The 27442-nt window shown below is 44.4% G+C and overlaps 1 protein-coding gene across 1 annotated transcript in view; it reads right to left on the bottom strand.

Annotated features, from left to right (window-relative positions):
- Positions 1-27094, bottom strand: part of LOC106607558 (glutamate receptor ionotropic, kainate 2) — a 235189-nt gene extending 208095 nt beyond the window's left edge. The window contains exon 1 of the mRNA XM_014204602.2: positions 26132-27094. Within this exon, the coding sequence (XP_014060077.1) occupies positions 26132-26252 (121 nt within the window). The 5' untranslated portion in view covers positions 26253-27094. The remainder of the gene's footprint in view (positions 1-26131) is intronic.
- Positions 27095-27442: the final 348 nt, after the last annotated feature.

The following is a 27442-nucleotide window of genomic DNA, read 5'->3' as shown; positions in this document are numbered from 1 at the left end:
GGATGAGCCATTAAGAGGAGTTACTATTAGTATGATGTAAGGAGGAAAAATGTATAAGTATTCTGTGCCAAGACTGGAAGGCAGTTGTATTCATGATTCAGCTCGCTTTTTATTATGAAGTAATAAAAAGTCTATTTGAACTCACATGCTCCGGTATTTGTGAAAATATTTCCACGACACTATTCTGTATCTTATTGACTCTGCCCTGGATTACGGACCTCTGCCTGCCTTTGACCTGTCTTTTGCCTGCCCCCTGTTGGGTCAATAAACATCTGTGACTCTAGCTGTCTGCATTTGGGTCTTATCCTGAGTTCTGATAGTACGAACTGGGCATGACTGACCCAGCAGACTCAGACCAGCTCCACAATGCTGTCTCCCTGCAAGGAGCCACCATTGGAAGACACGGGGAGTCTACGTGTCCGGGTGAACCCGACGTCACCCGGGTTCTCTCGGGAATCACAGAGGGCTGCCGACACGCCTCCTTCGAAATCCATGCACCTGGGCAGGGCTAGATTGACTCCGGCTGAGTGCTTATGCCGACTCCACACCCAGAGCTGTCTATATTCTAGATCTACGGGACATTTCTTAGCTACCTGCCCATTAAAAACCCAGTCTCATCAAGAAGGGGCGAGTACTCTGGTGGGCCATACAGAGAACATTTCTTCTCCCCTTACTTGCACCACTTTACATGCCATCCTGCTGTGGGAGAATCAGTCGAAATCTCTCCGGGTACTCATTGACTCTTGGGCCGATGAGAGTTTTTTGGACGCTACCCTGGCGTCTGAGCTGGGCATCCCCACTCAGCCCCTCTCCATTCCCATGGACGTTATAGCACTGGACGGGAGATCTATAGACCGGGTCACTCACAATGCCACTCCCATCAACCTGCAAGTGTCAGGGAACCACAGCAAGGCAATCCAATTGATGCTGATTAAGTCCCCTCAGGCTCCTGTGGTATTGGGAGTCTCTTGTCTCCAGCGACACAATCCCCTCATCGACTGGACTGCTGGTGCCATTATGGGCTGGAGCTCCTTCTGCCATGCCCATTGTCTGAAGTCAGCGCAGCCTGCCCTGGGACATCTTTCTGTGGGCTCGGAAGTTGCCCCGGGCCTCTCCGCCATTCCCGCAGTGTACCAGGACCTCCGGGAGGTTTTCAGCAAGGCCCGGGCCACTTCACTTCCTCCACAACGGAGGAAGATCCCTATGACTGCGGGATCAACCTTCTCTCAGGGACCACACTGCCCCGAGTATGACTTTACTCTCTGTCGGGTCCAGAGATCAAGGCTATGGAGACCTACATCGAGGACTCCCTAGCTGTTGGGTGTATCCGTCCATCTGCCTCCCCCGCCGGCACAGGGTTCTTCTTTGTGGAGAAGAAGGACAAAACCCTGCGCACGTGCATCGACTACCGGGGTCTCGTTGATATCATGGTGAAGCACGGCTACCCATGGAGTACCAGGACCTCCGGTAGGTTTTCAGTAAGGCCCGGGCCACTTCACTTCCTCCGTACTTCGCTTCCTACACCCTTGGACCCCGAGACCATCCTTCCCACTTTGTGTCTGGCGACGGCACTCAGCTGGGAAATAGGGAAGCATGTGTGTGAGACGCAGCATTCACATAACCAGATGTTTGTGCCTGACGCTGTCCACTCCTCTGTCCTGGAGTGGACTCACTCGTCCAGGCTTGCCTGCCACCCAAGCTCCCGTCAGACCCTGGCCTTGGTGCAGCAACGCTTTTGGTAGCCTACCATGGTTCCAGACGTCTCCGCGTTCGTCGCCGCCTGCACGGTCTGTGCGCAGAACAAGACTCCTTGGCAAGTCTTCTGGATCCATGGACTCCCGGTAGACATGGTCTTCGACCGGGGTCCTCATTTCTGGTCCCGGTTCTGGAAGGCTGCTCATTGGGTCGTCGACCAGCCTGTCCTCCTGGTTCCACCCTCAGTCCAACGGTCAGTTGGAGCGAGCCAATCAAGACCTGGAGGCGACTCTTCGCTGCCTTGTCTCCACCAACGCCACAACCTCGAGCCAGCAACTCGTGTGGGTTGAATACGCCCGCAACACCCTCCCCTGCTCTGCCTCTGGGCTCTCGCCTTTCGAGTGTTCCCTGGGGTATCAGCCCCTGCTCTTCCCAGAGAAAGAGGAAGAGGTTGGCATATCCTTGGCCCAGATGAAAATGGCGCTGACTTAGATGGTCGCCTCACTTCGCATTCTTAGGAAACTATGCAGTATTTCATTTATATGTATTATTTCTTATATTGTTACCCTAGGAAATCTTAAGTCTTATTACATACAGCCGGAAGGAACTATTGGATATAAGAGCAATGTCAACTTACCAACATTACGACCAGGAATACGACTTTCCCGAAGCGGATCCTTTGTTCGGACCACCACCCAGGACAATGGATCTGATCCCAGTAGACGACTCAAAACAACGGCACCACATAACGGTCAGAGGGAGCAGCCTTCTGGTCAGGCTCCATAGACGTGCACATCACTCACCGCTCCTGAGTATACTACTCGCAATGTCCAGTCTCTTGACAACAAGGTAGATGAAATTCGAGCAAGGGTTGCCTTCCAGAGAGACATCAGAGATTGTAACATTTCCTGTTTCACAGAAACATGGTTCTCTCTGGATATGTTGTCAGAATCAGTTCAGCCACTAGGTTTCTCCATACATCGCGCCAACAGGATAGATTTTGACACTTCAAACATACCCAAGTCACAATATGCGATCCCTGACTCTGCTTCTGGTACGCAAGCTGTTTTAATTAGTTCCCCGCATCCAGTGCAGGTGGGAATGATTGTTAATTGCGCTACCGAACTGCCCCTAATCAAAACGAAACAAAAAGTTCTAAACCCAGCCATCAGAAAACACAGAAAATGTAACTTTTTTCAATGTGTCAATCACTCTCGAGTCATCTGGGACCCACGAGCTAAGCCCAAGGGACTACTAGGGGGGCACTTGAACATTCGTAGTGTCATTCCAAAAAGTGATCAAATTCAACATCTACTCACAGACTCCAACCTTAACTTCCTCTGCCTCTCAGAGACATGGCTCCATAAAAACTCTCCATATGCTGCTTTGATTGTGCCTAGCTACAATGTTTTCAGGAGAGACAGGATTGAAGGAAGAGGAGGGGGTGTGATGATTTACATTAAAGAACATATCCGATGTAAACAAATTGAGTGGTCATGTGATAATGAACTACAATGTATTGGCCTGAACGTTACACTGTCTCCCCAAATGTCTTTTACCCTTATTGGAATGTATAGGCCACCTTCCACCAAAAGTGTGTTTTTTGATCAGTTTAACAACATGCTTAGGGAATGTGATTTTTGGAAGGAGGTAATCTTAATGGGAGATTTTAACATTAATTATGAAGACAAGTCTTGTAGGAAAACCCTCAAACGGATCACTAATACCTTTGACCTTACAAAGCAAGTTAAAGGGCCAACCAGGGTGACTTGTTGTTCTAAAACACAGATTGATTTGGTGTTCAGTAATAAACCAGAGAGAGTGACTAAATCATTCAATACGGTTACTGGGCTATCTGATCATAATCTGACACTTATAGCCAGAAAGCTGTCTAAGAGCAGGTTTAACCTCTCTACTGTTAGAAAGCCGGATCAACTAAGAATACCTAAGAATGAATTAAACTATTTTGAAAACGCAATTAAGGGAATTAACTGGAATAGTCTCTTGTCCTATACAGACGTGGAAGCTGATAGTCAGGTTTTTCTATCCACAATCCAGACTACAATAAATGGTTTCCTAAAGAAAATCAAATCCAAACCTGGCCAAAAAAGCACTCTTCCTTGGCTAAATGGAGAAATCTGGAAATTGATGAAAGAACGAGATGATGCTCTAAAAATAGCCCTAAGATCCAAACTAGAGCATGACAGACGCAGGTTTACCATGTTGAGAAATAAGGTTATGAAAGAAATCAGACAGGCCAAGGCAAACTTTTTTATTAACATAATTGGTGAAGCAAAGGGAAATTCTAAATTGATCAGGGAGAATCTAAAAAAGTTAACAGGGAAAGACCATACACTGCAAAAAGACTAGAAATGATGGTGAATAACAATCTAACACAGGATGCAGTCGAAATAGCAATAGCCTTCAATTCCTACTTTATTGACTCTGTCAGGGTACTGACACAGAACCCCTTCACTGGTTTATTGGGCTCAGTGCTAGTGAATGATGCTCAACCTGTCTTCATCATAAGGGAGGTTTCTGAGTCAAAGGTGAACAAGGTGATTAGCTCACTAAAGAACTCTAAAGCCAAAGATGTGTTTGGGCTGGACTCTACCTTTCTTAAAAACTACAAAGAGTCACTCATTGGCCCCATTACTAAGGTCACCAACACATCTATTGGTCTGGGGGTGTTTCCAAGGGTATGGAAGTCGGCCATAATAACGGCCATCTTTACATCGGGCGACCCTGCTGAGGTGAGTAACTACAGGCCCATTAGTTTACTACTTGTGGTGTCAAAGGTTGTTGAAAAGTGTGTAGCAGAACAACTGATTGCCCACCTCAACAACAGCCCCTTCACATTACACTCTATGCAGTTTGGCTTCAGAGCGAAACACTCCACAGAAACGGCCAACTGCTTTCTTCTGGAAAATGTGAAGTCCAAGATGGACAAAGGGGGCGTTGTTGGGGCTGTGTTTCTGGACCTAAGGAAGGCTATTGATACTGTTAACCATGAGATTCTCATCACAAAATTGTCCAAGTTCAACTTTTCCCCCGATGCCTTGAGATGGATGAAATCATACCTTGAAGGCAGAACTCAGTGTGTCAGAGTGAGCAATGAGCTGTCGCCCACTCTTAGCTATGATGTGGGCGTGCCCCAAGGGTCAATACTGGGGCCCCTCCTGTTCAGCCTGTACATTAATGATCTGCCTTCTGTCTGTACTGGGTCTGGAGTTCAAATGCAGATGATACAGTGATATATGTGCATGCAAAGAACAAACAACAAGCTGCACAAGAACTCACTACTGTAATGGTCAAGGTTACAAAGTGGCTCAGTGACTCGTGTTTGCATCTCAATGTGAATTTTTTTTTTTACATGTTCTTCACAAAGAGGGCAACAGATTGCTACTGAGCCAGATGTCTATGTGTCAGGGGAGAAGCTCCAGGTGGTGTCTGATTTTAAGTACCTTGGCATCATACTTGATTCCAACCTCTCTTTTAAAAAGCATGTGAAAAAGGTAATTCAAATAACCAAATTCAACCTAGCTAATTTCCGATTTATACGAAATTGTTTGACGTCAGAGGTAGCAAAACTGTACTTCAAATCTATGATACTCCCCACGTAATATACTGCTTGACGAGTTGGGCCCAAGCTTGCTGTACAACATTAAAACCTATTCAGTCTGTCTACAAACAGGCTCTCAAAGTGCTTGATAGGAAGCCCAATAGCCATCATCACTGTTACATCCTCAAAAAGCATGAGCTCCTGAGCTGGGAAAATCTTGTGCAATACACCGACGCATGTCTTGTATTCAAAATCCTAAATGGCCTGGCTCCCCCTCCACTCAGTATTTTTGTTAAACAGAAAACCCAAACATATGGCAGCAGATCCACAAGGTCTGCCATGAGAGGTGACTGTATAGTTCCCTTAAGGAAAAGCACCTTTAGTAAATCCGCTTTCTCTGTGAGAGCTTCCCATGTCTGGAATACACTGCCATCAGACACACATAACTGCACCACACACATAACTGCACCACATATCACACTTTCACAAAATGTATGAAGACATGGCTAAAGGTCAATCAGATTTGTGAACATAATCCCTAGCTGTGTATTGCCACTTTTCATGTTGTCTGTTGTCTTTAGCTTGTGAGGTGTGGAAACACTTTGTTGCTTTTATGAATTTTGTCTTGCTGTTTTTTGTTCTATGTTGTCTGTATGCTACGTCTTGCTTGTCCTATGTTGCTCTGTCTGTATGCTATGTCTTCTTTGTCCTATGTTACTCTGCGTGTGCTCACTGCTCAATGATTGTCTATATTGTTTTTAATAACCTGCACTTTTACTGAAACGTTGATTAATGTGCACTGTCCCTGTAAAAAAATGAAATAAACTCAAACTCAACAGAGATAAACACCTCTCTGGGAAGAGGAAGGGCGGGAGTGTATGCTTTATGATTAAAGACTCATGGTGTAATCATAACAACATACAGGAACTCAAGTCCTTCCGCTCACCCGACCAAGAATTCCTTACAATCAAATGCCAGTTATAGTCACAGCTGTGTACATTCCCCCTCAAGCGAACACCAAGACCGCCGTCAAGGAACTTCATTGGACTCTATGTAAACTGGAAACCATATATCCTGAGACTGCATTTATTGTAGCTGGGGATTTTAACTTTTTAGGATAGGCGTCCCGCTAGCGGCACACCTCGACAACATCCGGTGAAATTGCAGAGCACCAAATTAAAATTACAGAAATAGTCATATTTAACATTCATGAAAATACAAAGTGTCATACATCAAAATAAAGCTTAACTTCTTGTTAATCCAGCCGCTGTGTCAGATTTCAAAAAGGCTTTACGGCGAAAGCATACCATGCGATTATCTGAGGACAGCGCCCCGCTTACAAAAGCATAGAAACATTTTCAAGTCAAGTAGAGGAGTCACATAAGTCAGAAATAGAGATAAAATGAATCACTTACCTTTGATGATCTTCATCTGGTTTCACTCACAAGAGTCCCTGTTACACAATACATGTTCATTTTGTTCGATAAAGTTCCTCTTTATGTCCCAAAAACGCGTTTTGTTCAGTAATCCACTGGCTCAAAGGCGGTCAAAACAGGCAGACAAATACATCCTAATAGTACCGGTAAAGTTTGTCGAAAACATGTCAAACGATGTTTATAATTAATCCTCAGGTTGTCTATTGTCTAAATAATCGATAATATTTCAACCGTACAATAGCGTCTTCAATAGAAAGGAAAAACAACTAACGGCGCGCAATCGGTCACGTGCGCAAAACAGCTCTGGTTCATTCTACAGTCCACTTAGAAAATGGTCTCATTCTTCCTCATTTTTCAGAATACAAGCTTGAAACAATGTCTAAAGACTGTTGACATCTAGTGGAAGCCATAGGAACTACAATCTGGATTCTAACCCAATACATACTGTATAGGCATTAAATTGAAAACTACACACATCAAAAATATCCCACTTCCTGGATGGATTTTCCCTCAGGTTTTTGCCTGCCATATCAGTTCTGTTAAACTCACAGACATGATTTTAACAGTTTTGGAAACTTCCAAATCTACCAATTATATGCATATCCTAGCTTCTGGGCCTGAGTAACAGGCAGTTTACTTTGGGCACCTCAGTCATCCAAACTTCCGAAGACTGCCCCCTATCCCAAAAAAGTTAACCCGTTAGGGCTAGGGGGCAGTATTTACACCGCCGGATAAAAACCTTTCCCCGATTTAATCTGGTTACCACTCCTACCCAGTAACTAGAATATGCATATACTTATTACATATGGATAGAAAACACCCTAAAGTTTCTAAAACTGTTTGAATGGTGTCTGTGAGTATAACAGAACTCATTTGGCAGGCAAAAACCTGACAAGGTTTCATGCAGGAAGTGGCCTATCTGACAAGGTGTCGTTCTTCTTGTCTCTGTTTATTGAAGAGTGAGGATCTTAGCTGTCCCCTGACACTTCCTACGGCTGCCATAGGCTCTCAGAAGGCGGCAAAACGCAGAATCGTGGCTTTGCAGGCTCTGGCTGAAAAAAAGTAGCGCGTTTGGGTAGTGGCTGGTTACAGTACTGTGAGACTCAGGCTCGTGCCCGCGTCGACCGAAAGCTGTGTTTTCTTTCCTCTGTTTAGCTAAATGGACATTCCCGGTCGGAATATTATCGCTTTTTACGAGAAAAATGGCATAAAAATTGGATTTTAAACAGCGGTTGACATGCTTCGAAGTACGGTAATGGAATATTTAGATTTTTTTTGTCACGAATTGCGCCATGCGCACGACCCTGATTTACCATTTCAGATAGTGTCTGGGACGCACGAACAAAACGCCGCTATTCGGATATAACGATGGATTATTTTGGACCAAACCAACATTTGTTATTGAAGTAGCAGTCCTGGGAGTGCATTCTGACGAAGACAACAAAAGGTAATCAAACTTTTATAATAGTAAATCTGATATTGGTGAGTGCTAAACTTGGTCGGTGTCTAAATAGCTAGCCCGTGATGCCTGGGCTATGTACTTAGAATATTGCAAAATGTGCTTTCACCAAAAAGCTATTTTAAAATCGGACATATCGAGTGCATAGAGGAGTTCTGTATCTATAATTCTTAAAATAATTGTTATGCTTTTTGTGAACGTTTATCGTGAGTAATTTAGCAAATTGTTAGCGAATTCCCCGGAAGTTTGCGGGAGGTATGCTAGTTCTGAACGTCACATGCTAATGTAAAAAGCTGGTTTTTGATATAAATATGAACTTGATTGAACAAAACATGCATGTATTGTATAACATAATGTCCTAGGGTTGTCATCTGATGAAGATCATCAAAGGTTAGTGCTGCATTTAGCTGTCTTCTGGGTTTTTGTGACATTATATGCTAGCTTGAAAAATGGGTGTCTGATTATTTCTGGCTTGGTACTCTGCTGACATAATCTAATGTTTTTCTTTCGTTGTAAAGCCTTTTTGAAATCGGACAGTGTGGTTAGATTAACGAGAGTCTTGTCTTTAAATAGCTGTAAAATAGTCATATGTTTGAGAAATTGAAGTAATAGCATTTCTAAGGTATTTGAATAACGCGCCACAGGATTCCACTGGCTGTTACGTAGGTGGGACGATTTCGTCCCGCCGGCCCTAGAGAAGTTAAACAGTGTAGTTATTCCCTACGAAAGGCAATCAAACAAGCAAAATGTCAGTACAGGGACAAGGTGGAGTCGAAATTCAACAGCTCAGACACGTGATGTATGTGGCAGGGCCTACAGGAAATCACAGACTACAAAAACATAAACAGCCACGTCATGGACACCGACGTCACGCTTCCAAACAAACTAAACACATTCTTTGCCCGCTTTGAGGATAATACAGTGCCACCGTCGCGGCTCACTAATAAAGACTGCATACCCCCCTCTCCTTCTCTGTGGCTGACGTGAGTAAAACATTTAAACTTGTTAACCCTTGCAAGGCTGCTGGCATCCCTAGCCGCGTCCTCAGAGCATGCGCAGACCAGCTGGCTGGTGTGTTTACGGACATATTCAATCGCTCCCTATCCCAGTCTGTTGTTCCCACATACTTCAACATGGCAACCATTGTTCTTGTACCCATGAAGGCAAAGATAACTGAACTAAATGACTACCACCCTGTAGCACTTACTTCTGTCATCATGAAGTGCTTCGAGAGGCTAGTCACAGATCATATCACCACCACCTTACCGGCCACCCTAGACCCACTTCAGTTTGCATACCACACCAACAGGTCCACAGATGACGCACTTGCCATCACACTGCACACTACCCTATTCCATCTGGACACAAAGAATACCTACGTAAGAATGCTGTCCATTGACTACAGCTCAGCATTCAGCACCATAGTACCCTCCAAGCTCATCATCAAGCTGGAGGACCTGGGTCTCAACCCCGCCCTGTGCAACTGGGCCCTGGACTTTCTGACGGGCCGCCCCCAGGTGGTGAAGGTAGGAAACAACATCTCCACTTTACTGACCATCAACACTGGGGCCCCACAAGGGTGTGTGCTCAGCCATCTCCTGTAATCCCTGTTCACCCACGATTGTGTGGCCATGCATGCCTCCAACTCAATCATCAAGTTTGCAGAAGACACAACGGTAGTGGGCCTGATCACCAACAACGACGAGACAGCCTACAGGGAGGAGGTGAGGGCACTGGGAGTGTGGTGTCAGGAAAACAACCTTTCACTCAACGTCAACAAAACAATGGAGATGATCGTGGACTTCAGGAAACAGCAGAGGGAGCACCCCCCTATCTACATTAAAGGGACAGCAGTGGAGAAGGTGGAATGTTTAAAGTTCCTGGGGGTACACATCACAGACAAACTGAAATGGTCCACCCACACAGACAGTGTGGTGAAGAAGGTGCATCAGCGCCCATAACCCTGACAAAACTTTACAGATGCATCCTGTCGGGCTGTATAACAGCCTGGTACGGCAACTGCACCTCCCTCAACTGCAAGGCTCTCCAGAGGGTTGTGCGGTCTGCACAACGCATCACCGGGGGAAAACTACCTGCTCTCCATGCCACCTAAAGCACCCAATGTCACAGGAAAGCCAAAAAGATGATCAAGGACAATAACCACCATAACAACTGCCTGTTCACACCGCTATCATCCAGAAGGCAAGGTCAGTTCAGGTGCATCAAAGCTGGGACCAAGAGACTGAAAAACAACTTCAATCTCAAGGCCATCAGACTTCTAAACAGCAATCAATAACACAGAGAGGCTGCTGCCTACATTGAGACTGGATCATTAGTCACTTTAAACAATGGTACTTTAAATAATGCCACTTTAATATTGTTCACATATATTACATTACTCATATCACATGTATAGACTGTATTTTATACCATCTACTCCACCTTGCCCATGCGGCTTGGCCATCGCTCATCCATATACTTATCTACATATTCTCATTCACCCCTTTAGATTTGTGTGTATTAGGTACTTGATGGGGATTTGTTAGATTATTTGTTAGATATTAGTGCACTGTCAGAACTAGAAGCACAAGCATTTCGCTACACTCACATTATCATCTGCTAACCAATAAAATATGATTTTATTTGTCCGCCGCTGTTGCCATACCTGGAAGAGACCACCTCCAGGTATCGACGACAAGCGGACCGCTACCGGACCCCGGCACCCCGGTATCGTTTCAGGCAGAGTGTATGGCTGTCCCCTTGTGACCTGCCCCTCCGGGTGGAGTCTGGCAAACTTTCCCCCCCGCTTTTTCAGCCCTTTCCCAATCAACTAGATCATTAGCCCCTCTGCTGTTCTTCTTCTGTTGCCCCATACCCTCCGTATACATCCCACTTTTTATGTGTCTAGGATTAAACCTACACTGCCTACACTGGAACACAGGAGTGATGGTTGCTGATAATGGACCTCTGTACACCTATGTAGATATTCCATTTAAGAAATCTGACGATTCCAGCTACAATAGTCATTTACAACATTAACAATGTCCAGACTGTATTTCTGATCAATTTGATGTTATTTTAATGGACAAAGAAATTGCTTTTCATTTAAAAACAAGGACATTTCTAAGTGACCCCAAACTTTTCAATGGTAGTGTATTATTAACCCTGTTTTTCACAAGCGTAGCAGGCTGTGAATTCTGCAAACAACGTTTCTAGGATGGGCTATTAGCAGGACAATATATATTGGTCATATTGGTCATGGCTCCCGAGTGGAGCACAATGGAATTGCCTTGCAGTCCTCTGAGCATGCCACCCACAACGCACACAGGGACTCGGCACTCCTGAGCGCATACCTGACTTGGCTCGACATCTGAAATTTCATCAGCTCAGTTTGAATTGTGGCCTCCACCAGCGAGTGTATAGTTTTCTTAGCAAGGGAGGGATATTCTCCACCTGAGTGGACTGTGAGAGGATCACGTACAAACACAATGATATCCTTGGGCATACTGTAGTCTTTAAATCTGGTGGATAAATTGTCCCTCAGCTGCTTGATGAAATCTTCCATCACCTCTGTGACAATGCTGCGTCCTGGTCCAAATCGAACAACTCAAGCTTCTAGTGAAGGCCTCAAATTTCTCCAACATGGCCAATACTGTTTCCCTCTTCCTTGTAACTGCAGATTTAACCCGTTTAAGTTACAGAATATGTCATAAAAAAAAGCTGTGTGTGCAGCTTGCAGTTAACGATTCAATGTTTCTGCGTCAGGCCTTGATATGGGGCGACAATACCACTGAAAGTTCTATGCTTAGATTCATAATTACATCTGAGATGGAATTATTTGCAAACAGCGATATTTTCATTGCAAATAAGACACACTGGCTTGGCAATGGGAAAAGATGTAGAGATGAACATATATCTTTCTGTACATTCTTCTGTACATTCTTCCTGATACTTTTTGAGAGCGACATTTTATCTAGCTATCAAGCAAATTATTCTGAACAAATGTTGACTTTAAAAAAAGTAGTGCAGCCTACAGTAGGCTACGTACTGTAGACCTGTTTTCCCCCACCAATCACAGCACAAAGAAATAGCCAAAAAAATTATAATTGAATAGAGATTGTCACGCCCTGATCTGTTTCACCTCTCCTTGTGATTGTCTCCACCCCCCTCCAGGTGTCGCGCATCTTCCCCATTATCCCTTGTGAATTTATACCTGTGTTCACTGTTTGTCTTGTCTTGTCAAGCTTACCTGCGTGTTTTCTGATTTCCTGTTCTTCCTAGTCTGTGGTTTTTCCTAATCCTCCCGGTTTTGATCTCTTGTCTGCCCTTACACTAAGCCCGCCTGCCTGACCATTCTGCCTGACCCTGACCCTGAGCCTGCCTGCCGACCTGTACCCTTTCCCCATCTCTAGATTATTGACCCCTGCCTGCCTTGACCTGTCTCTTGCCTGCCTCTTGGACTATTAAACCATTGTTTATTCAACGTGTCTGCATCTGGGTCCTATCTGAAACCTGATAGACATAGGGATTTTATGAGAGTAATCAGATCAAAATCATCATCTTATTGTCACTGAATTATGTACTAAGCATATGTGTTAAATTTGTAGCGTAGGCCAATTAATTGTGGTAATATTATATACTTATTATGTTCTGGCCTGCCGACTATTGGCTCAGAAAAAACTTGGCCCGGGGCCAAACCTAGTTGACGAACCCTGATATATAATATGTCTTACAGAGCCTTCCATAAATCCACTCAAGTTTCTTCAACTGTCTTCTGACTGTGATTGGGGTGTGGAAATGGTCATGTTGTACAGCGCCATATAATCCTAACGGAGTAACAATGTCTCACCCCATGTTAAAGAATGGCCTTTATCTCGCTCACTTTAGGTTATTTCAAAACTAAATCATCTCCAAAATATTGTTATTTTTTAAACAAAGCGATTATTATTGATTAATTTAGAATTTCTTAAAAGCCCCTTAGATATTCTCACAGGTCAGATTTGCATTAACGAAAAATACCCCTTAATTAATTTAGAATCCTCCAATCCTCTAAATGAAATTATTGGAGGAGAGTCACGTCATTGAATTTCATTTTTTAGATATACTGTATGTCTACAGTAGGCGACATGAGTCTCACTAGTGTTGAGTAATGTGCTGTTAAAAGTGGTGTAGGTCTTATTTATTTAAAAAGCATATTGAAGTTAGAAATAATAGGATTTGAAACAATAGCCTACCCGTGTATGGTTAACTATTTCAGCACCGTTTCACGCAGTTCTGAGACAAGCATGGGGACTGGTCTTGATAAATTAATTAGATTTTTATTTTCTCTGAATCTCCATTTGGGTATTGGTTAGACAACAATTAGTGTGTGGAAATGTTATGCTCTTAGTATTGTAGCCTACTCCCGACCGTCATGTTGTACAGCACCATATATTCCATTCCATCCTAACGGAAACCCTGAGGGTTTAGTTTATCATTTTTCTTGGAATAGAAACAACATAATATTAATGAAATTAATTATGCTACATTTATTAAGATCAATCCCATATAATATGTTCTTACAAAAAAAGGTTTTAAATTCTCTAGTACAGCCAATATTGAAAGCTATCAAATGCTTCTCAATGATGCCCTCCGGTGGTCAAACTAGCACTAACTAGCATTAGATATAGATATGGCTGACAATTAAATAATGTGCTATAGAATTCTGCGGTAGCCCGCAAGGTGTGCTGCAGTATGACGTAACTTTTAAAAGAAGAACCACTGTAAGCAACAAAACATTCACAGCCCATTTTCCCAAAAGTGAGGTTACAAGTTTATCAACTTTCAAAGCAGAATTACTTTCCCATTGTTCCTCAAATGCAGTGAATGATATACCATTTTGTAGCTCTGTGTCTCTGTTTACATTTAATGGAAAAATGGAAAAACACAATTTCAAATTTTGCTACATAAAATGGAATCAAGGCAGTCTGTCACATATAACTAACTTGTCATTCAAGCAAACTACCATTGTATGTAATGAGGGAGCTCAATTACATTTACATTTAAGTAATTTAGCAGACGCTCTTATCCAGAGCGACTTACAAATTGGTGCATTTACCTTATGATATCCAGTGGAACAACCACTTTACAATAGTGCATCTAAATCTTTTAAGGGGGGGGGTTAGAAGGATTACTTTATCCTATCCTAGGTATTCCTTAAAGAGGTGGGGTTTCAGGTGTCTCCGGAAGGTGGTGATTGACTCCGCTGTCCTGGCGTCGTGAGGGAGCTTGTTCCACCATTGGGGTGCCAGAGCAGCGAACAGTTTTGACTGGGCTGAGTGGGAACTGTGCTTCCTCAGAGGTAGGGGGGCCAGCAAGCCAGAGGTGGATGAACGCAGTGCCCTTGTTTGGGTGTAGGGCCTGATCAGAGCCTGAAGGTATGGAGGTGCCGTTCCCTTCACAGCTCCGTAGGCAATCACCATGGTCTTGTAGCGGATGCGAGCTTCAACTGGAAGCCAGTGGAGAGAGCGGAGGAGCGGGGTGACGTGAGAGAACTTGGGAAGGTTGAACACCAGACGGGCTGCGGCGTTCTGGATGAGTTGTAGGGGTTTAATGGCACAGGCAGGGAGCCCAGCCAACAGCGAGTTGCAGTAATCCAGACGGGAGATGACAAGTGCCTGGATTAGGACCTGCGCCGCTTCCTGTGTGAGGCAGGGTCGTACTCTGCGAATGTTGTAGAGCATGAACCTACAGGATCGGGTCACCGCCTTGATGTTAGTGGAGAACGACAGGGTGTTGTCCAGGATCACGCCAAGGTTCTTAGCACTCTGGGAGGAGGACACAAGGGAGTTGTCAACCGTGATGGCGAGATCATGGAACGGGCAGTCCTTCCCCGGGAGGAAGAGCAGCTCCGTCTTGCCGAGGTTCAGCTTGAGGTGGTGATCCGTCATCCACACTGATATGTCTGACAGACATGCAGAGATGCGATTCGCCGCCTGGTTATCAGAAGGGGGAAAGGAGAAGATTAATTGTGTGTCGTCTGCATAGCAATGACAGGAGAGACCATGTGAGGATATGACAGAGCCAAGTGACTTGGTGTATAGCGAGAATAGGAGAAGGCCTAGAACAGAGCCCTGGGGGACACCAGTGGTGAGAGCGCATGGTGCGGAGACAGATTCTCGCCACGCCACCTGGTAGGAGCGACCTGTCAGGTAGGACGCAATCCAAGCGTGGGCCGCGCCGGAGATGCCCAACTCGGAGAGGGTGGAGAGGAGGATCTGATGGTTCACAGTATCAAAGGCAGCAGATAGGTCTAGAAGGATGAGAGCAGAGGAGAGAGAGTTAGCTTTAGCAGTGCGGAGAGCCTCCGTGACACAGAGAAGAGCAGTCTCAGTTGAATGCCCAGTCTTGAAACCTGACTGATTAGGATCAAGAAGGTAATTCTGAGAGAGATAGCAGGAGAGCTGGCCAAGGACGGCACGTTCAACAGTTTTGGAGAGAAAAGAAAGAAGGGATACTGGTCTGTAGTTGTTGACATCGGAGGGATCGAGTGTAGGTTTTTTCAGAAGGGGTGCAACTCTCGCTCTCTTGAAGACGGAAGGGACGTAGCCAGCGGTCAAGGATGAGTTGATGAGCGAGGTGAGGTAGGGGAGAAGGTCTCCGGAAATGGTCTGGAGAAGAGAAGAGGGGATAGGGTCAAGTGGGCAGGTTGTTGGGCGGCCGGCCGTCACAAGACGCAAGATTTCATCTGGAGAGAGAGGGAAGAAAGAGGTCAAAGCACAGGGTAGGGCAGTGTGAGCAGGACCAGCGGTGTCGTTTGACTTAGCAAACGAGGATCGGATATCGTCAACCTTCTTTTCAAAATGGTTGACGAAGTCATCCGCAGAGAGGGAGGAGGGGGGAGGGGGAGGAGGATTCAGGAGGGAGGAGAAGGTAGCAAAGAGCTTCCTAGGGTTAGAGGCAGATGCTTGGAATTTAGAGTGGTAGAAAGTGGCTTTAGCAGCAGAGACAGAAGAGGAGAATGTAGAGAGGAGGGAGTGAAAGGATGCCAGGTCTGCAGGGAGGCGAGTTTTCCTCCATTTCCGCTCGGCTGCCCGGAGCCCTGTTCTGTGAGCTCGTAGTGAGTCGTCAAGCCACGGAGCAGGAGGGGAGGACCGAGCCGGCCTGGAGGATAGGGGACAGAGAAAATCAAAGGATGCAGAAAGGGAGGAGAGGAGGGTTGAGGAGGCAGAATCAGGAGATAGGTTGGAGAAGGTTTGAGCAGAGGGAAGAGATGATAGGATGGAAGAGGAGAGAGTAGCGGGAGAGAGAGAGCGAAGGTTGGGACGGCGCAATACCATCCGAGTAGGGGCAGAGTGAGAAGTGTTGGAATTGACGTGGTAATTTAGTTGCTGAATTTGGTATATGCCTTTATCGAAAGCAACAAAAAAACTGTCAAGGTTGACAAATATTCTGTTTATTTGGCACATTAGGGATTCATAAAACATGCTTTTATCCATAGCAAAATACAGAACTATCAGCATGAGGCACACATATATATGAACCATGTAGAAATCAAATGTAAGTGTGTGTGTGTGTGTGTGTGTGTGTGTGTGTGTGTGTGTGTGTGTGTGTGTGTGTGTGTGTGTGTTTAGGTAGATGTGGGGCAGTAGAGGGACACAGCACCACAGGAGAACTGACCTCTCTGTACACAGACTCCACCAAGAGGACTAGCCAGGCAGGAAATGCTGAACAAGCAGCTATAGTAATAGAGTTGAGGCGAGGAAATTGTATTATTGCTTCTGGTTTCCTCATTAGATTTCTTTCTCTCTCTCCATATCTATTGAAACAGCAGAGAAAACACTCATATCAGCTCTGCTTTTGATCCCAGCTCCTCAAGATTCTTTGTGAAACAGAGATATCCTCCACAACCAGACATTGATATTGCACTCTAACACAGTATTGGCAACAAAAGAGGGGATAAGAAAGATAAACCGACAGTGATAAATATGGCCTTAAAAAGCCAGAAATATAAATAGTCTCAAGGGAAATGACAAACGGTTTCACATAGTGGAACTTTTTCAACCTTGCCTCAAAATTATGAAAGAGCGTTTGAAATATTAACAAGGCCCGCTCGCTGTGGTGCTGATCCGAGCATTCCCACTTGTAGATCATTTTATCTAGTCTTTCCAGCGGCACATTATGCCTTGTGGCGCATTTGCGCTCTGACCTCGTCCATAGGGAAAATGTTGTGTCTGTCCCAACGAGCACTCTGCTGAGCCCTGAAGTCTCAAGAGATGGCCATGAATCACCTGTGTAGATGGAGATCTATCGCCTGTGTATCTCTCCTGAGCTATTGATGCAGGCAACCATGCACGCTTGCATGCAGAGCCAGCCTCTCTGTCAGACAGTGTGTGAGACCGTAAATCGGTGAGTGTGTGAGGACATATAGGAGAAAGCTGCAGCAGTAACAATAGCACATCCCGTTGCCATAGTGGCGGCTCATGCAGACCCAGACTGATTTTTAAACAGGAGCCTCAGGGGGGATTAAGATTGTCAGAGTGTGTTGTCAACATAAAAATAAATATGCTTTGAAGAACAGCATCACTCGAAGACGGTCTCGCAACCATGCAAACATTGACTGACAAGACACTAGCTATTTAGGCCTATATATACTGCTAAAAAAAATTAAAGGGAACACTTAAACAACACATCCTAGATCTGAATGAAAGAAATAATCTTATTAAATACTTTTTTCTTTACATAGTTGAATGTGCTGACAACAAAATCACACAAAAATAATCAATGGAAATCCAATTTATCAACCCATGGAGGTCTGGATTTGGAGTCACACTCAAAATTTAAGTGGAAAACCACACTACAGGCTGATCCAACTTTGATGTAATGTCCTTAAAACAAGTCAAAATGAAGCTCAGTAGTGTGTGTGGCCTCCACGTGCCTGTATGACCTCCCTACAAAGCCTGGGCATGCTCCTGATGAGGTGGCGGATGGTCTCCTGAGGGATCTCCTCCCAGACCTTGGACTAAAGCATCCGCCAACTCCTGGACAGTCTGTGGTGCAACGTGGCGTTGGTGGATGGAGCGAGACATGATGTCCCAGATGTGCTCAATTGGATTCAGGTCTGGGGAACGGGCGGGCCAGTCCATAGCATCAATGCCTTCCTCTTGCAGGAACTGCTGACACACTCCAGCCACATGAGGTCTAGCATTGTCTTGCATTAGGAGGAACCCAGGGCCAACCGCACCAGCATATGGTCTCACAAGGGGTCTGAGGATCTCATCTCGGTACCTAATGGCAGTCAGGCTACCTCTGGCGAGCACATGGAGGGCTGTGCGGCCCCCCAAAGAAATGCCACCCCACACCATGACTGACCCACCGCCAAACCGGTCATGCTGGAGATGTTGCAGGCAGCAGAACGTTCTCCACGGCGTCTCCAGACTCTGTCACGTCTGTCACGTGCTCAGTGTGAACCTGCTTTCATCTGTGAAGAGCACAGGGTGCCAGTGTCGAATTTGCCAATCTTGGTGTTCTCTGGCAAATGCCAAACGTCCTGCACGGTGTTGGGCTGTAAGCACAACCCCCACCCGTGGACGTCGGGCCCTCATACCACCCTCATGGAGTCTGTTTCTGACCGTTTGAGCAGACACATGCACATTTGTGGCCTGCTGGAGGTCATTTTGCAGGGCTCTGGCAGTGCTTCTCCTGCTCCTCCTTGCACAAAGGCAGAGGTAGTGGTCCTGCTGCTGGGTTGTTGCCCTTCTACGGCCTCCTCCACGTCTCTTGATGTACTGGCCTGTCTCCTGGTAGCGCCTCCATGCTCTGGACACTACGCTGACAGACACAGCAAACCTTCTTGCCACAGCTCGCATTGATGTGCCATCCTGGATGAGCTGCGCTACCTGAGCCACTTGTGTGGGTTGTAGACTCCGTCTCATGCTACCACTAGAGTGAAAGCACCGCCAGCATTCAAAAGTGACCAAAACATCAGCCAGGAAGCATAGGAACTGAGAAGTGGTCTGTGGTCCCCACCTGCAGAGCCACTCCTTTATTGGGGGTGTCTTGCTAATTGCCTATAATTTCCACCTGTCTATAATTCTTAAAATAATTGTTATGTTTTTTGTGAACGTTTATCGTGAGTAATTTAGTAAATTCACCGGATGTTTGCGGGGGGTATGCTAGTTCTGAACGTCACATGCTAATGTAAAAAGCTGTTTTTTGATATAAATATGAACTTGATTGAACAAAACATGCATATATTGTATAACACAATGTCCTAGGGTTGTCATCTGATGAAGATCATCAAAGGTTAGTGCTGCATTTAGCTGTGGTTTTGTTTTTTGTGACATTATATGCTAGCTTGAAAATGGGTGTCTGATTATTTCTGGCTGGGTACTCTGCTGACATAATCTAATGTTTTGCTTTCGCTGTAAAGCCTTTTTGAAATCGGACAGTGTGGTTAGATTAACGAGAGTCTTGTCTTTAAAATGCTGTAAAATAGTCATATGTTTGAAAAATTGAAGTTTTCGGATTTTAGAGGAATTTGTAATTCGCGCCACGCCTATCATTGGATATTGGAGCAGGTGTTCCGCTAGCGGAACGTCTAGATGTAAGAGGTTATGATGCCATCTATATTTTGTGATGCTGCCACCCCCGTGCCTCAAGGTCGGGATGGTGTTCTTCAGCTTGCAAGCATCCCCCTTTTTCCTCCAAACATAACGATGGTCATTATGGCCAAACAGTTCTATTTTTGTTTCATCAGACCAGAGGACATTGCTCCAAAAAGTACGATCTTTGTCCCCATGTGCAGTTGCAAACCGTAGCTTGGCTTTTTTATGGCGGTTTTGGAGCAGTGGCTGCTTCCTTGCTGAGCGGCCTTTCAGGTTATGTCGATATAGGACTCGTTTTACTGTGGATAAACATACCTTTTTACCCATTTCCTCCAGCATCTTCACAAGGTCCTTTGCTGTTGTTCTGGGATTTATTTGCACTTTTCACACCAAAGTAGTCTCTAGGAGACACCAAAGTTAGTCTCTAGGAGACAGAACGCATCTCCTTCCTGAGCGGTATGACGGCTGTGTGGTCACATGGTGTTTATACCTGCATACTATTGTTTGTACAGATGAACGTGGTACCTTCAGGCGTTTGGAAATTGCTCCCAAGTATGAACCAGACTTGTGGAGGTCTACAATATTTTTTCTGAGGTCTTGGCTGATTTCTTTTGATTTTCCCATAATGTCAAGCAAAGAGGCACTGAGTTTGAAGCTAGGCCTTGAAATACATCCACAGGTACACCTCCAATTGACTTAAGTGATGTCAATTAGCCTATCAGAAGCTTCTAAAGCCATGACATAATTTTCTGGAATTTTCCAAGCTGTTTAAATGCACAGTCAACTTAGTGTATGTAAACTTCGGACCCACTGGAATTGTGATACAGTGAATTATAAGTGAAATAATCTGTCTGTAAACAATTGTTGGAAAAATGTCTTGTGTCATGCACAAAGTAGATGACCTAACCGACTTGCCAAAACTATAGTTTGTTAACAAGACATTTGTTTTAATGACTCCAACCTAAGTATGTAAACTTCCGACTTCAACTGTAAATGCTTCACTTAGTTCAAGTAACATACACATCTCAACGTCAACTGTTCAGAGACTGCGAGAATCAGGCCTTCGTGGTCTAATTGCTGCAAAGAAACCACTACTAAAGGACACCAATAATAATAAGAGACTTGCTTGGGCCAAGAAACATGAGCAATGGACATTAGACCGGTGGAAATCTGTCCTTTGGTCTGTTGAGTCCAAATTTGAGATTTATGCTTCCAACTGCCATGTCTTTGTGAGACGCAGAGTAAATGAACCGATGATCTCCTCATGTGTGGTTCCCACCGTGAAGCATGGAGGAGGAGGTTTGATGGTGTAGGGTTGCTTTGCAGGTGACTCTGTCTGTGATTTATTTAGAAATCAAGGCACACTTAATTTAACCTGTTATGGCTAAGGGGCAGTATTTTCACGGCTGGATAAAAAACGTACCCGATTTAATCTGGTTACTACTCCTGCCCAGTCACTAGAATATGCATATAATTATTGGCTTTGGATAGAAAACACCCCAAAGTTTCTAAAACTGTTTGAATGGTGTCTGTGAGTATAACAGAACTCATAGGGCAGGCAAAAACCTGAGAGGATTCTATATGGGAAGTGGCCTGTCTGACAAGTTGTTGTTCATCTGGGCTCTTTTTATTGAAGACTGAGGATCTTTGCACTAACGTGACACATCCTACGGCTCCCATAGGCTCTCAGAGCCTGGAAAAAAGCTGAACGAGGCAGCCTCTGGCTGAAACACATTATCGCTTTTGGCAAGTGGCCGATCAGAGTACTATGGGCTTAGGCGCGTGCCGGAGTCGACCCCATGCTTTATTTTCTTTCGTCTGTTTACCTAAATGCAGATTCCCGGTCGGAATATTATCGCTTTTTTACGAGAAAAATTGCATAAAAATTGATTTTAAACAGCGGTTGACATGCTTCGAAGTACGGTAATGGAATATTTCGAATTTTTTTGTCACGAAATGCGCCATGCTCGTCACCCTTATTTACCCTTTCGGATAGTGTCTTGAACGCACGAACAAAACGCCGCTATTTGGATATAATTATGGATTATTTGGGACCAAACCAACATTTGTTATTGAAGTAGAAGTCCTGGGAGTGCATTCTGACGAAGAACACCAAAGGTAATAACATTTTTCTTATAGTAAATCTGACTTTGGTGAGTGCTAAAGTTGCTGGGTGTCTAAATAGCTAGCCCTGTGATGCCGGGCTATCTACTGAGAATATTGCAAAATGTGCTTTCACCGAAAAGCTATTTTAAAATCGGACATATCGAGTGCATAGGGAGTTCTGTATCTATAATTCTTAAAATAATTGTTATGCTTTTTGAATATTTTTAGAATATGCATGTAATTATTGGATATTGGAGCAGGTGTTCCGCTAGCGGAACGTCTAGATGTAAGAGGTTAACCAGCATAGCTACCAAAGCATTCTGCAGGGGTACGCCATCCCATCTCATTTGTTTTTCAACAGGACAATGACCCAACACACCTCCATTGAGAGTGATGGAGTGCTGCATCAGATGACCTGGCCTACACAATCAGCTGACTTTAACCTAATTATGATGGTTTGGGATGAGTTGGACCACAGAGTGAAGGAAAAACAGCCAACAAGTGCTCAGTATATGTGGGAACTTCTTCAAGACTGTAGGAAAAGCATTCCAGGTGAAGCTGGTTGGTCACCCCTGCTGATGCACGGGAACTTGTCGCCGACTGGGGTGCGGGAACCTCACAGACCGGCTGAGGCAGGGGAGCCTGATGATCCGGCTGAGGCATGAGAGCCTGACGAGCCGGTGGAAGCAGGGGAGCCTGGCTGTCCAGTGAAGGCATGAAAGCCCGGCGAGCCGTTTGAGGCAGGGGAGCCTGGCTATCTAGTGAAGGCATGAAAGCCCGACAAGCCAGCTGTAGCAGGGGAGCCTGGCGATCCGGCTGAGGTATGAGAGCCTGACGAACCGGCGGAGGCAGGGGAGCCTGGCGATCTGTCTGAGGCATGAAGAGCCTGTAGCGGCTCCCGGACCCGACGTCATTCCCACCAAAACAAAAAAATAAATACACTCCATGATGCTTCCCTTAGTTGAGGCGTCATTCTGTAACAACGTGAGCTGAGAGTCGGGAAGCAAGTTCAGGGAGTGAGTGTTTTAATAAATAAACGGAAATAATACAAAACAAGAAACACGGACAACGCACAGACATGAAACAGGAACAATGATGCCTGGGGAAGGAACCAAAGGGAGTGACATAAGGTAATCAGGGCAGTGATGGAGTCCAGGTGAGCCTGACAACACGCAGGTGCGCGTAACGATGGTGACAGGTGTGTGTGCCATATTGAGCACATGTTACAATAAAATATATTTGGGTTAAATGTGGAAGACACATTTTAGTTGAAGGCATTCAGTTGTACAACTGACTGGGTATCCCCTTTTCCCTATTTTGATTTGTTTAACATTTTTTTGGTTACTAAATTTTGTATTTGTATGTATTATGGATCCCCATTAGCTGCTGCAAAGGCAGCAGCTACTCTTCCTGGGGTCCAGCAAAATTAAGGCAGTTTATACAATTTTAAAAACATTACAATACATTCACAGACCCTGTGCCCTCAGGCCCTTACTCCACCTCTACCACATACATACAGTACAAAATCCATGTGTACGCTTGTGTATAGTGCGTACACTACATGATTCCATATGTGTTATTTCATAGTTTTGATGTCTTCACTATTATTCCACAATGTAGAAAATAGTACAAATAAAGAAAAACCCTTGAAAGAGTAGGTGTGTCCAAACTTTTGACAGATACTGGTCCAAAATACTAACAAATCTCAAAATTGATAGGTAGATACAAAAATGTAATTTCAGCCTGTGGTGCCTGGCCTTAAGGTGAACACCAAAGCAATGGATAGCTATTATAAAAAATGGTTCCGGAGCTTTTGGTCGGCTAGTTGCTGTGTTCATTTAGCCTTGTAAAGGAGTGCGTAACTGGTGGCAGGGAAGTCAGACACAGGAGAGCAGAACTAGGTAGTAACCGGAGCAGTTTAATCCAAAAACCAACAGCATAAACATACAAAAGAATATGGGTACAAAAAACCCGACGCGCACCAGTAAACAAGTGCACAAGCACTTACAACAAACAACCCCACACAAAGACATGGGGGGAACAGAGGGTTAAATACACAACAAATAATGAGGGAAATGGAAACCAGGTGTGTAGGAAAACATGACAAAACAAATGGAAAATGAAAAGTGGATCGAATCGACGATGGCTAGAAGACCGGTGACGCCGACCACCGAACGCCGCCTGAACAAGGAGAGGAAATGACTTCGGTGGAAGTCGTGACAAGCCTATAGTTTAATTGAATTGTATGAAAGACAATTATGACCAATAAAAGGATTAAGCTTCCTTTGTCTAAATTAAATCTTACCCTGTTGCGTGACGGAATCTCATACATCCCTGGTACTATAAGCCTGACCAATATCCTACAATAGTAGCCATATAAAGTTTGATTTGATTTGATTTGGTGCTCTGCCTCAAGCTGTTTCATATAGATATGGACTATTTGGATTAAACAGGTTCACATAGGCCTATGACAGAGTTAGCACAATAAGGGAACTCAGCCATTCAACTCATGTTATTCCACCAACACTGTTTCTCAGTGTAAGGGCACTTATACAGACCATTCAGGGAACATGCTTGTTTCCTTGACCTCGAGGTCATGCAAAAGCCTGCAATTTCATAATTTGGAGTAAAAGCATGTGATTAAAATGTCTATTTGAATCTGTAATGAATCTCATTGTCCTTCAAATTAATGTTTAGGTATCCAAATCACCATATCCCTCCTCTTTGAAGAAAGGGTCAACACAGTGTGCCACTGCCAAAGCGTGAAACCAACATACACTGCCGTTCAAAAGTTTCGGGTCACTTACAAATGTCCTTGTTTTTGAAAGAAAAGCAAAAAAATATGTCCATTAAAATAACATAAAAGTGATCAGAAATACAGTGTAGACATTATTATTGTTGTAAATGACTACTGTAGCTGGAATCGGCAGATTTTTTATAGAATTTCTACATAGGCGTACAGAGGGCCATTATCAACAACCATCACTCATGTGTTCCAATGGCACGTTGTGTTAGCTAATCCAAGTTTATCATTTTAAAAGGCTAACTGATCATTAGAAATACATTTTGCAATTATGTTCACACAGCTGAAAACTGTTGTCCTGATTAAAGAAGCAATAAAACTGGACTTCTTTAGATTAGTTCAGTATCCGGAGAATCAGCATTTGTGGGTTCGATTACAGGCTCAAAATGGCCAGAAACAAATAACTTTCTTCTGAAACTCATCAGTCTATTCTTGTTATGAGAAATGAAGGCTATTCCATATGAGAATTTGCCAAGAAACTGAGGATCTCGTACAACGCTGTGTGCTTCGTCGTTTCCAGCCACAATTGTCTACACTGTATTTCTGATCAATTTGATGTTATTTTAAAGGACAAAAAATGCTTTTCTTTCAAAACAAGGACATTTCTAAGTGACCCAAACTTTTGAACGGTATTGTACATAAAGAGCAAACAGGGCCATTCCCTGAACCATTGAATGCTATGAATAGATAGCCTACACTGTAATGGAAAGCAGTAATTTATGCAGTTATTTTAGTTATTACTAAAAGTAAAAAATAACTCTGAAACGTTTTACAGCATCATATTGTAAATTATGGTGCATTGTGGGAAAATGTCTGTATTTCGAATGGTACTGTAATTCCACCCCACATAATACAGTACCATATACTGTATCTTTTTGATTGCCAAAAACCTTTTGACAACTAGTTGGTGAATGGAATTGTTGTTTCTGTCTCATTGCATATTTTGAGACGTGCCTTGTAAGAGGCTACATTTGTTGCACCCGTGAGGGGGAATGCTATACCAATTTAACTTACATGTGGTTATAGAGCCCCATCAATTTAAAATGGATAGGGGACAGATTGGAGTGGCAGCTAGTCTTAAACCTTAAATTGTTGAGCATTTTTCGATGTTCTTTTTGTCTGTTTTGCCCTGTAGTTGCTGCCAATTTGGAAGCCTTTGTTAATGCCTCTAGAAGTGCAAGTGATATAGAACACCAAATATTCATCAAAATGCTGTAATGTGTTAACAGTTAGCAGCCAATCTGCTTGCACAAACCCCTTGTAATTTCAGTAAAATACTGAGAAATACAAACCCATCGCCTCAATTAAATATAATTAATTCCGATAACAGTAGCATTTACTTTTTTTTACAGTATAATACAGGCTTACGTGCTTGATACCATATTCACCGAACTGCCTGTAAATTACTGTCAAATTCAGGGTAACCTCTTTGCAGTGTATGAGAGGTTCACAAATACTTGTCTCTACAAACAACACGTATCTTACCAAATCTTAAAACGTGTGGCATCCCGCGAGAGTATCCAAGAAACAGCAGCAGAAGCAAGAGCAGCAGCCTGAGGTTGAACCTGAAAACAAGACTAATTATCAGCCGGGAGGTAATCTTCATGTTGTTTGTAAAATGCACAGTGGTGATCCCCCGTACGCGTTTGAGTCCCCCGGAATTTGGTTTACAGTCGTTCGGCAGGGTGACGGCAGCCCAGTCGCAGGATCATGGCATGGTCACTCGAGCTTCCCCTAAACCCATTAGCAGTCCCGGCCTGATTCCCGACTTGGCTAAGACAAGAAACTATCCTCCGGTTCACGAGATGGCGGGACATCCATGTCGGGCGGTACAAATCCGGTGGAGGCTCATACAAGGGCTGGCGCCTGGCTCAGGTGAGACACGAGGAGTCGGATATCCACACGGGAGGTATGTCTGTAGAGGAGCAGAGAGCGCCAAGCAGAGCTGAATCGCGATAGCAGCCTATGAGGCACTTTGGGTTGCATACGCTCCCATTATACTGCACTGCTGCACAGCCTCTGACGTTGAACCAAGGTTAGTTCGAGCGCGCGAGCCAGATAGAGTGAGCCTACAGAAGAGGAAGGGTGAGAGAGAGAGAGAGAGAGAGAGAGAGAGAGAATGTGTGTGCGTGCGTGTGAAAAAGAGATATTGTCACAGGTTCCGCCGACAACAGTGTGCCACAGATCCTATCTGCATCCCAAAGGAGCTGCTATTTTACAACAGCATGATTTCCTTCGGCTAATGTCATCCACCCACCCGTTGTAATTATGTAACGCTTGTGCTGTGCGTTTTTACATCGCTCTGCAAGTAGCCACACAAACCAAAACTGTTCCACCAGATCTTAAACAGTGTAATGATGTGACTGCGAGACATTACTGGTGGATTTTGCGGCTCCGCAACAGTTTACCCCTTCACAAAAATAATTGCATTGCTGTGTTATAGCCTATTCATAGGCTGGAGAGTAACACTTCCACATACACCATTAAGTTTTACAATGAGTACCCTCATTTCACTCACAGATTGTCCCAATTTGCGACAAAATCAATTGGATCGTCATGTATTATGTCTATTTTTTGTCATCAGTAAATGAACGTGGTGATATTGAATAATAAACATGATACTTTTAAAACACAAGCAGTTGAGCATTGTTTGAAGAGAAGTGGGGAAAAACGCTAGCGGCCCCTTGACTAGTCATTTCAGCTCCACTCGCTGTCTCTCTGTGAATTTCAGCACCATGGACAGCGCCGCACTGAACCAGGTTTGGTGGCGGGCTCTGTAACAAGGTCAATCCGACG

The sequence above is a fragment of the Salmo salar genome, chromosome ssa06 (assembly GCF_905237065.1).
Source record: "Salmo salar chromosome ssa06, Ssal_v3.1, whole genome shotgun sequence".
In the NCBI taxonomy this organism is placed as follows: domain Eukaryota; kingdom Metazoa; phylum Chordata; class Actinopteri; order Salmoniformes; family Salmonidae; genus Salmo; species Salmo salar.
Note: the sequence above shows the minus strand (reverse complement) of the source record. Positions and strands in the feature narration are given on the sequence as shown.